This window comes from Rhinolophus sinicus, chromosome 2 (assembly GCF_057876585.1).
Source record: "Rhinolophus sinicus isolate RSI-liver-muscle chromosome 2, RSI-T2T, whole genome shotgun sequence".
Lineage (NCBI taxonomy): Eukaryota > Metazoa > Chordata > Mammalia > Chiroptera > Rhinolophidae > Rhinolophus > Rhinolophus sinicus.
In genome coordinates, this window is record NC_142502.1 from 72,078,417 (window position 1) to 72,090,432 (window position 12,016).

General features: G+C 37.4%; 1 protein-coding gene across 3 annotated transcripts in view; it reads left to right on the forward strand.

The window, feature by feature from the left end:
* COL12A1 (collagen type XII alpha 1 chain) overlaps positions 1-12,016 on the forward strand; it is a 113,465-nt gene that overhangs the window by 13,494 nt on the left and 87,955 nt on the right. For 2 of the 3 annotated variants that reach the window (XM_088795601.1, XM_088795600.1), the window contains exons 6-11: positions 1,339-1,602; positions 1,781-1,945; positions 2,604-2,777; positions 8,508-8,798; positions 9,002-9,604; positions 10,745-11,017. The exons of the other annotated variant lie outside the window; for it this stretch is intronic. In XM_088795601.1, coding sequence (XP_088651727.1) covers positions 1,339-1,602; positions 1,781-1,945; positions 2,604-2,777; positions 8,508-8,798; positions 9,002-9,604; positions 10,745-11,017 — 1,770 coding nt within the window. The remainder of the gene's footprint in view (positions 1-1,338; positions 1,603-1,780; positions 1,946-2,603; positions 2,778-8,507; positions 8,799-9,001; positions 9,605-10,744; positions 11,018-12,016) is intronic. 3 annotated transcript variants of the gene reach the window in all.

The window sequence follows — 12,016 nt, forward strand, 5'->3', positions numbered from 1 at the left end:
AATCAAATGAAAGCAATTTTATTTAGTCTACGTTTTGCAGTTTCTCGCCTCCTTTTGTCTTATACTGCATTGTCTGATTTAGTGGAATGGACCCTTAAAGGGTTTCTTGGGCTTCTAATTTTGCCACCTTGTAAAAGTTAGATTTATGACCCAGGATGACAATAAAAAGATCATGAACACAAAGTCTCCTTTATCTGGAATTTTTCTCTCCAGATCACTGTTTCTCATTCTTTCTGATGTCTAATAAACTGAAATGAAGTTTATAGCATGCAGTTATAATGCTAACATTTTCCCTGAACCATCAATATTTATTCTAGATCAAAGCATTATGCCAAATATTGACTTTTCAATAGACTTAAATTGGCCCATTAAACAGTGTGCAAAATTATTTAGGCATGCAACTTGTATTTTGCTTGCAAAATTTTCCAGGACCCTTTCCTCCTCTTCCTAGCCAAATACTTCTTTTATTATCCACTAACTGACTGCAAGGACAAAAACATCTTTAGAAAATACACTCAGTGTTGCTTTATGAATACAGATTTTCATGAAAACCAACCTGTTGCCCCAAACACAGAGTGAAAGGAAAATATTATATAGTTATAAAAGCGAGTCATTGCATTTTAGTAATTTAAGGAAACCATGTCTATTTTTACTTTTGAATTAAAATGTCTTTCCCCCTCTTTGTTTCGTAAAAGGAGGTTTTAGTTATCAAATATAAATACATTGGTAATTAGGACAACAAGATATTCTGGCTATTTTGCATCATACTTATGCTTGTTTTTACTTCTGTTAGAGTTCATTAACCTTCTAGACTAATCCAGTGCAACCTTATACTGTAAAATGCAGGAGAATGTTAAAAGATTTGTTCATTTCTTCCACTCAACTGCATTTGCTTGAACAGTACAGTGATTGTTTTGTGTTTATTTACTGCTAAATACCAAGGAATAAAAACACTTTGCTTACATTTCTTTTTTATGCTTGCCAGATGTTTTATATAATTTTTACTCGGAAAAAGAGTAAGAATGTAGTTTATAAAAATAGGTTGATAGGATAAATACTTGGGACACATGATCTTGAAGATTTGGTCATCTATCTCTTCTTGCATAATGTTTTATGTGGCAATTTAAAGACATAGTTCCATAAATATGTTTTCATGAAGGCACTGAAAATCTTCTAATACAATTTTACATTCTTTTGTTCATGCCTGTTGTGGGTGAAGAACAGTATGAATATGTTTTAATGAACAAAATGATTTAAAGAGCCAACCTGTTTGCAGTGTTAATTTGTATTCCTCAATGGTGGAGATTTAATAATGCATCATTTAAAAATGTATTTCAGAATGCTCTGTCAGTGCCTGGACTGATTTAGTGTTCCTCGTGGATGGCTCATGGAGTGTGGGAAGAAATAATTTCAAGTACATTTTAGACTTTATTGCTGCTCTTGTGTCTGCTTTTGATGTCGGGGAAGAGAAGACAAGGGTTGGAGTCGTTCAGTACAGCTCTGACACCAGGACTGAATTTAACTTAAACCAGTACTTCCAGAGGGATGAGCTTCTTGCTGCAATTAAAAAAATCCCATACAAAGGTGGCAACACAATGACAGGTATGTTTTACAACTTTTGTTATTGTTTTAAATAAATGAAATACCTGTTTGGGAAAGAAATTAAGCATTGCACAATTATCCTATGTTAAATAATTTTGAAATTAATCACATAGTCTTTGACTTTGGCGAAACTGTGGAGTGTGGAGTGAATGAATATAGTTGTTTCTTTTCTCTTCAGGGGATGCTGTTGATTACTTAATTAAGAATACCTTCACGGAATCTGCTGGAGCAAGGGTTGGTTTTCCTAAAGTGGCAATTATTATTACCGATGGCAAATCTCAGGATGAAGTGGAAATTCCAGCGAGAGAGCTTCGTGGTATTGGAGTTGAAGTTTTCTCTTTGGGTAGGTCAGATTTGGTTGTTTTCATTTTAGGACTTTTCAATACTTAACGTTTAGGAAGATGAAGGGTTGGGTCCTCAGGGAAGGCCACTATTAGAAGTGTTATTGCAATTTACATGTCGCATCAAGCCAAATCATCTTTGAGTAAAAATTCAGCTTCTCTAGTCTCATGAAACTCCCTTAGTAATGCATTAAATGAGGTCGTATTCACGTTCTTTGCCAGCCCTCTACTTTTCTAAGAGTGCTGGGCCAATGATTCTAATAAAGATTCTCCTTGTATTATCATTAAGTGTTTTTTATGTGTTTCCTATATTATGTAATCCTTGAAGAATTCAGAGGGCTCCAGCTCATTCAAGACTCTGGAAGAAAAAAGTATTATCTTTACAGATAGCAGGGACAAATGATGGCATAGTTGTGATGAGGGCTCACTCTGTTTTACTAACCATGTGTTTTCCTCTCTGGCTGGCCACTTTATGTGAAATTATAAAATGCTTCTGTCATTTGAACAGTTGTACATTCGTTATGAAGCAAAGCAATTCTGGTTTATGACTGAATAAGGATTTGAAACTGTCTTCACTTGTGAATGACTGAGAAAACAAAGAACTTACCCAATTTAGCATGTTTCCCTTTTCATTATCTGCTTTTTTATTTTGTTTTTAAGGCATTAAAGCTGCAGATGCAAAAGAACTCAAACAAATTGCCTCCACACCTTCACTAAACCATGTTTTCAATGTAGCCAACTTTGATGCAATTGTGGATATTCAGAATGAGATCATCTCCCAGGTGTGCTCAGGTGTTGATGAACAACTTGGTGAATTGGTTAGTGGAGAAGAAGGTGAGTGGACTGTTGAGTGTTCCATGTGTTAGCCTTTTCCATTATTTGATAGCATTATAACTTCATAGGTGTCCTAAGAGTAGACACATTTACTCAACCATATACTCTAGTGATTCTTTAACTGTATACTCTACTTGTATTATTTTTTAGTGACAAAGCTTGTTGATATCATTTGTACAGTTTTTCCCCCTTATTTAATAATAAGATACTTATATCATTGTAAAGTTCTTAAAAATCTTTTTTGGACAAGTTTCACTTGCTCTTTTTCTCAAAGACCATTTTGTGCATGTTGAGTGTTTGTCCATAATCATGCCTTTTTCTGGCTGTGTCTTGCTTTAATTATCTTACACTCTGATTTAAACATTGACAGCCTTGAAAGACATTTATTTTAGCAACTTAAACTAATAACAACACTTTCTATTAAATGGTGAAGAAAAAGGGTTTTCTATCATCATACTCTGTATAATGTTTTCAAAGCGATCCTGCCACATCTGGAAAATTTTCCAATTTTTATCAGTTATTGTTTCTAAATACATGGTAGAGAGAAAAGACATTTCAGGAGACATTTATTTCATGAGCATCCTTTTGGGCATTAAAAAGTCACAATTTCCATGATTGTTCTCTTCTTAGCCTGAGAATTGATAGGTGATTAAAGATTACATCTTCAATCACATATGTGATTCTTTAATCTCCAAACCTCAAGTATTTTGGCAGTGTTCATTGGCCCTAATTCTGTTTCAGAACTCCTTCTTACTTCATGGGCTCCAAATCTTTTTCTTGGCTTTACTGCCTAATGTAGGATTTTTTGATTGGTATTACTACAAAACCCACCCCACCCCACTTTTCTCTAGTTAACCTTTCTTTATTCAGTATTTTACTGTTATTTTTTAAAAAGATTTTCATTAAAAAATATAGCTAACATACAATGTTATACCAGTTTCAGGTGTACACCATAGTTGCTCAACATTTATATACCTAAAGAAGTGATCACCATAAGTCCAGCAACCACGTGACACCTACCACACTATCACACTATTATTGCCTATATTCCCTGTGCTGTACATTACATCCCCATGACTTATTTGTTTTATACCTGGAAATTTGAACCTCTTATTTTCCTTCACCTTCCCCCACCCCCCTTTTAAAATTTTTCAATTACAGTTAACATTCAATATTATTTTATGTTAATTTCAGGTGTACAGCATAGTGGTTAGATATTTGTATAATTTAAGCAGTGATCCCCCTGGCACTATACATAATTATTACCATATTATTGACTATATTCACTATGCTTTACTTTACATCCCTGTGACTATTTTGTAACTACCAACTTGTACTTCTCAATCCCTTCAACTTTTTCACCCCGTCCCCTAACCCCCTCCCAACAATCACCCTAACAAATCTAGCACCCATGTGACATCATACATAGTTATTATAATAGTATTGACTATATTCCTTATGCTATACACTGTATCCTATGACTACCCTATGACTACTTTGTAACAACCAATTTGTACTTCTTAATCCCTTCCCCTTTTTTACCCTCTCTCTCAATCTCCCTCCCATCTGGCAAACATCAAAATGTTCTCTGTATGTATAAGTGTCTTTCTGTTTTGTTTGTTTGTTTATTTTGATCTTTAGAGTCCACATATAAGCCAGATCACATTGCATCTGTCTTTCACTGTTTAATATACTCCACTAAGCATAATACTCTCTATTTCCTAGAGTACTTTGTTTAGTGGAGTATATTGTGTCTAGAGTATTGTGCCATATTGTGCCATGCTGCCACAGATGTCAAGAGCCCATTCCCTTCCCTGGCTGAGCAATATTCTATTGTATACATGTACCACCTCCTCTTTATCCATTCTTCTATCGACAGACACCCAGGCTGCCTCAGCATCTTGACCATTGTAAACAATGTTGCAATGAAAATATGGATGCACACATCCCTTCGAAGTGGTGTTTTGGGTTCTTTGGATAAATATCCAGTAGTGGGATTACTGGGTCCTTCTTTGTCTCTTGTTTTAAAGTCTATTATGTCTGATATAAGTATTGTTACCCCAGCTTTTTTTTTTTTCCATTTCCATTCTCATGAAATAACTTTTTCCATCCCTTTACTTTCAGTCTGTGTGTGTCTTTCAATCTGAAATGAGTTTCCTGTAGGCAACATATGTAAGGGTTTTGCTTTCTTATCAATTCAGCCACCCTATGTTTTGATTGGAGCATTCAATCCATTTATATTTAAAGTAATTATTGATAGGTATGCAGTTATTGCCATTTTATTTTTCATATTTTTAATTTTTTTTTCTGTCTTAAAGAAGTCCCTCTAACATTCCTTTGTAACATTGGTTTTGTGGTTATTAACTACTTTAACTATTTCTTGTCTGAGAAGCTCTTTACCTGCGCAATTCTAAATGATAGCTTTGCAGGGTAGAGTACCCTTGGTTATAGGGCTTTGCTTTTCATCACTTTGAATATTTCATGCCAATCCTTTCTGGCCTGCAAAGTTCCTGTTGAGAAATCAGCTAAGGATCTTATGGGAGGTTTACAAGTTGGCTTTTTCTTGCTGATTTTAGGATTATCTCTTTGTCTTTAACTTTTTCCATTTTAATTATAATGTGTCTTGGTGTGGGACTCTTCCTGTTCAGTTTGGGTTCATCCTGTTTGGGACTCTCTGAACTTCCTGGGCTTGTATGTCTATTTCTTTCACCAAGTTAGGTAAGTTTTCAGTCACTATTTCTTCAAATAGGTTCTCAATCCCTTGCTTTCTGTTTTCTCTTTCGGGTACCCATATGATGCGAATGTTGTCACATTTGATGTTGTCCCAGAGATCTCTTAAACTATCCTCATATTTTTGGATTCTTTTTTCCTTTTGCTGTTCTGATTGAGTGTTTTCTGTTATGTTGTCTTCCAAATCACTGATTTGATCCTCTGCTTCATCTAGTCTGCTGGTGATTCCTTCTAGTGCATTTATTTCTGTTATTGTATCCTTCACTTCTGACTTGTCCTTTGTTATGTTTTCTATGTCTTTTTTTGTTAAAGTTCTCACTAAGTTCCTTGAGCATCCTTATAACCATTGTTTTGAACTCTGTCTCTGGTAGGTTGCTTGCCTCCATTTCATTTAGTTCTTTTTCTAGAGTTTCCTCCTGTTCTTTCATTTAGGATATATTTCTTTGTTTCCTCATTTTGGCCGCCTTTATTTTGTTTGTTTGTTTCTGGGTTACGTCTCCCAGTCTTGCTAGGTGGCCTTATGTAGTAGGTGCCCATGGAGCCCATTCTCCTTGGTCACCTGCACTGGGTGCTCCAAGAGTGTCCCTTGTGTGGGTTGTGTGTGCCCTCCTGTTATACTTGAACCTTGATTGCTATTGGCACATCAGGGGGTGGGATTGACCCTCAGGCTGACTGGCTGTGGGGTTTAGCCACATGCACTGTTTATGGGCTGCGGTGCAGGGGGCTTTACTTATGGAGTGGGATTTGCCCCAGTGGGCTCTGGTGCCTCCAGAGACCACCCTCTGTGTATGCCACTAGTGGGGCTAATTGGGTGGTGCTCTGCTCTGGTTTGAAACCAACCTCCAAGTTTGTTGGTTCTGGGACCTCTTGGGAAGGGCTCCAGTACAGGTCCAGGTCAGTCACTGCCTGTGACTGGCCGAGTAGTACCTCATCAGATCTACAAAGCAATCCATGGTTGGTCATTGCCTGTGCTGGTCCTGGAGACACATGGGAGAGGCCATGTTGTCAATCAAGGATGGCTGTCACCAGTACCGGGTTTGGGATAGCTCCAGTAGCTCCACAAAAAGCCTGGACACTCCAAGGCCTGCTGTCAGCTGCAAGCTGCCAGGTCCCATAAGGTTCAGCTGCAGATAAAACCTCCTGTTGTAAGGAGTTGGGTGTGTGTGTGGGGGGTCTCAGTGAGTCACCAGGGTGGAGCAAGTGGAGCTCACCAGAAAAATTCAGATTCAGATTGTCCATGGGTGTAGGGAGGGTTCAACATGGGAAAGATTGCGCCCGCCTGCTGGCTGCATGGGAGGAGGACTTTCATGGGAGAAGGACCCCACACAGGGAAAATGGCAACTGTCCCTCCAGTCATCTTACTGAAGCCACAGAACTCAGTTTTTCCCCGTATGTCTCTGACACCCCTCGAGTCACTGTCCCTCTGCTGCAGCCCCGTGTTAGTGAGTCTGTGTGGGTGCTTTAAGAGGATGTCTGGGTTTCTTGCAGCCTTCTGTCCCACCCCAATGGTCTGAATCTCCACTGTTTCTAACAGCCAGATGTTGTGGGGGCTCCTCTTCCCAGTACCAGTACTCCTGGCTAGGGAGCCTGGTGTAAGGCTGGGGTCCCTTGCTCCTCTGTGAGAAACATCTGTGGCCAAGATATCCCTCCCAATTTCCATCCACCAAGATGAGGTTTGTGGCCAGCCCCTTTCACGTCTCTGCCCCTCCTACCAGTCTTGACATGGCTTCTTCTTTATATCCTTAGCTATAAAACTTCTGTTCAGGTAGACTTCAGATGGTTCTCCAGATTGGTTGTTTTATAATTTAGTTGTAATTTTAATGTATTCATGGGATGAGGCAAGCACAGCATTTATCTACTCTGCCATCTTGGATCTACTCAGTCTTTTAAAGCATTCAAATTCTTTATCTACACTGGGATGTGTGTACAACAGATACTAAACTTTTGTGCTGCCACTGTTTGAACATTTGGAGTTTGGGGCATGGGGATGCTTTGCAGGTATTGACACTGTTCTTCACAGCGTTCTCTCTTTTGCTGGCTTTTGCCTACAACTTCTGTTCCCTGTACTATTTCCAAATCACTGAAAAGGTTTGGCTGAGCATCCAGCTGGCACATCCATTGCTTCCCTCCCACTACTTCTTTAGACATCATTGTTATGTGCTACATCTGATTGCTTCTCTGAGGGGATGATGAGGAAACCTGTACTTATTTTATCACCCACTTCTTGCAGGCTGACATAAAAAAATAGAACTATATCTTCTGGGAAATTGATTCCATTGACAAATGTAAAATTTTGAAGATTTTTTCTGAAATATCTTAAAATTGTTTTCTGTTAAGTACATGGTTATATTCTACATTGAATAAAGATAGACTATTTTTAGATTTCAATATTTGCTCATTGTAAATCATTGTTTCACCTCTCTTTGGTGGCATTATGAACATTGTTGAACTCTTTTTTTCTTACCTTGAAATAAGTGGGAATAAAATGATTTAAAATTAGAAAAAAACCTGTCATTTTGGAATTACTGAATTCTTTAGCCTTCTTGGCATATTAAAAAGTGTCTTTTAAATATTGTATTTTTATTCTTGTAGTATTATTAAAAGAGAAAAAGTTTCTAAAGAATTGAGTAACTCAATGATTTGACAAATATTTATCAAGTGCCTACTTTAGTACCTGAGAATAAAGGCAATGAGTAAAATACTAAAACCAGAATGGAAATCTTGGTCCCAGAGAAGAATTAGGCCTCAGATGTCCTATTACTCATATCTTCCAAGGACTTTCTTTTTTCCTACACGTCTCAGCTCCCTAAAGGAAAATTTGGCACTTAGTTTCTTTTTGTTTCATGGGTACACGTCGAAGTGGAAGATTAGGGTTTGACAACTCTCTGATGAATTCATTATTAATTTGAATAAAGACAATTGAAGGTCCAAACCTAAAAACCTCATTACTAGGGTTGCATCTTGTTGTTTTAAATCACTGTTCTGCTTGTTACTTTTCAGTTATTGAACCTCCTTCAAATTTGATTGCCACGGAAGTTTCATCAAAATACATTAAGTTAAGTTGGACTCCATCTCCTAGCCCGGTGACTGGCTATAAAGTCCTCCTTACACCAATGACCACCGGCAGCCGACAGCATGCTCTGAGTGTGGGGCCTCAGACGACCACACTCAGTGTTCGTGACCTCTCAGCAGACACAGAATACCAGATCAGTATTTTTGCCATGAAGGGATTGACATCCAGTGAACCTGTTTCAATAATGGAGAAGACTCAGCCAATGAAAGTTCAAGTGGGTAAGTTAATAGGTGTATCATTGGGTTTGGAATATGTGAAGGTCCATTTTATAGTATGTGTTACTGGTTCAGATTTAGTTTTAAACAAAATATTTGCAATAGTTTTCTTTAAAGAAGCATGCTTCCTAAGAAAACCAAATAGCTATATTTCAATGATGAATGTATAGTTGTTGAATCTTAATGGGCCTTCTTTCTTTTTACAGAATGCTCACGTGGTGTGGATATAAAAGCTGATATTGTGTTTTTGGTTGATGGTTCCTATAGCATCGGGATTGCCAACTTTGTTAAAGTGAGAGCCTTTTTGGAAGTTCTCATAAAAAGTTTTGAGATTTCACCAAATAGGGTACAGATAAGTCTTGTTCAGTACAGCCGGGATCCTCATACTGAATTCACTTTGGAAAAATTCACCAAAGTTGAAGATATAATTGAAGCAATAAACACCTTCCCCTACAGAGGAGGATCTACAAACACTGGAAAAGCAATGACTTATGTCAGAGAGAAAATATTTGTGCCTAGCAAGGGCTCAAGAAGCAATGTCCCAAAGGTCATGATTCTTATCACTGATGGGAAATCTTCAGATGCTTTCAGAGATCCTGCTATAAAACTCAGGAATTCAGATGTTGAAATCTTTGCAGTTGGTGTGAAAGATGCTGTTCGCTCAGAATTAGAAGCCATTGCCTCTCCTCCTGCTGAAACCCATGTGTTTACAGTGGAAGATTTTGATGCTTTTCAGAGGATATCTTTTGAACTCACACAGTCCATCTGCCTTAGAATTGAGCAAGAATTGGCAGCTATAAAGAAAAAAGGTTAGTAGTCTTTGTAGAGTAAAAGTTATCTCTTCACAAACAAAGAATTTCTAGTTCTAAAATTGTGGCTAGTATGTTTCTTCAGTTCTTTTTATATATAGGAAAAAGTAACTTTCCTATGTTATTGAAAGCTATGAAACTTAGATTATTTAGCTCTGAGATAAAACTTTCTCCTAGACATTTTTGCTTTACAGCGTCATGAGCTGTTTCTGATATGAGATCTTCAAGCAGGGCTAGGAACCAGCTTTATCACACTTATTTGTCATATGCAACTGTGCAACCATTAATGGAGTGCTTACTGTGTGCTGGATGCTGAGCCAGGTCCTTTGAATCAAAGGCAACTAGAACATAATCCTGGACCTTTGAATTCTCTTATGTATTCCCTTTCCGGGATCATTTTTGGGCATCATTCCTTACATCTGGAATTCCTTATCCTTCTTTTTATTTTGATTTTATTTGTCCAAATTCTTTTTTTCAACATTCAGTTACACATCTCATCTTTTTCATCAAGACTTTTTTATTATTCTGGTGCTATAACACTTACCACTTTCAGTCATTTGGCATTCATATATACTGCTTTGTTTTGTTAATAACTTCATACTATCTTGTCTCTTCAATTCCATTGTATGTCCCCTGAGGACCAGCTGTATGCCTTAAACATTGTCTCTTCCTATGTCTTAGTTTAATACATATTCTTTGGTTAGGAAAAATTCCTTAATTATTACTTTGAAATACCTGTCTACCACCAAAGATTAATATCCGATTGTTGGGGATGAATGGGAACATTTTGATAGTTCATTTTAGGTCTGTTACTATTTAAAATTCCAGTTGTAGGCAGGACCATTCCATTACTACTTTGTCTTAAGAAGCTCAAAATTCAAATTCAATTTTAGTTAGGCACTTAAACAACATAACTTAGTATTATGAATGGTCAAGACAAATGATCAGGACCTCCTTGTAGGGCTGTAATTGAGAGGCCGTCTCTCAATGGTCATGTGCGGAATATTTACTCAGTACATTGGTCTCGATGACCACTCTCCCAAATGACTGTAAGTCATTTCAGAAACATGTAGTCATTCAGTCTATTTTTGCTTTACAGATCTAAAAATTTAAACTATGTCCTTCTTTTTTTTCAAATAGCATATGTGCCTCCAAGCGATCTTAGTTTTTCTGAGGTGACTTCTTACAGTTTCAAAACCAACTGGTCACCCGCTGGAGAAAATGTTTTTTCCTACCACATCACCTATAAGGAAGCTACTGGGGATGATGAGGTCACAGTGGTGGAGCCAGCGTCCAGCACCAGTGTCATTCTCAACAACCTGAAGCCAGAGACCCTGTACTTGGTCAATGTGACTGCGGAGTACGAGGACGGCTTCAGCATTCCCGTAGCTGGAGAGGAGACCACTGAAGAAGGTGTGATGAGGTTTCTGCCACCGTTTTCCCAAAACTAGCAATTTATTGTAGAACAAAGTTGCCATTTAGTTTATCCATGTTCAGTATGTGTCAGAATATCCTTTCTTCTTACTGTTGAATGATATTTCATTGTATGTATATTACATGCTGTGTTTATCCATTCACTCGTGGATGGATACTTGGGTTGCTTCCACCCTTTTGCTATTGTAAATAATGGGTGTACACATTTTGCCAAATGTTTTAAGCAGTATTTGTTTAGATGTGTTCTCTTTTCTGGACAGAGTAGAATACTTTCTGATCCATTTCACTACATTTGACATGAACCTGGTTAGGAGGACTAAGACCCGGCAGTTATTCTTTAAGATAAATATAGTGAATATTATGAGATGTCAACGGTTCTTTGTTTTTACTGGGGATAAGAGAAGAGGCTGAAACAGCACTGAGAAATTCAAGATAACTACAAGAAATATTTACTGACAGGGAAGGTACATATTGGCATACCTTGCTGATAAAGGCTTTTTTCTCTGAAATACTTTTTTAAATAAGATTGATTTTTCCTTTTATGCATGGTTTAGGTATATTTTTACCCGAAGATCAGAAAATAAACTAAATGGCCTAAGGTGTCTTCATCTTATGATTTTTGTGATTGTATAACCTAGAAGTCTATCTTTAGGTATTTCTCATTTTCTGATAACTTCTCTGTAATGCCTACATTGCTGCTTCATGAGCCTGGCCCTTTTGCTTCAGCATTTTGGGATGGGGGTGGGAATATGTCTCAAGAAGAAATTTAAGTCTGAAGGGTTTTTTGGGTAGAGGTAACTACATTCATATACACTCTGGTTTTTGGTTATTGAGCTACCATGATAGAATTTGGTAATATCTTTCCAATTCGATTTGTCTGTAGTGAAATCTGGGATTTAATTTTCTTTAATCAATAAGGAAGTTTCTGATTCAATACCTTTATTAAACTAGCAATTATAGCGCTCCTGCCATGTGTCA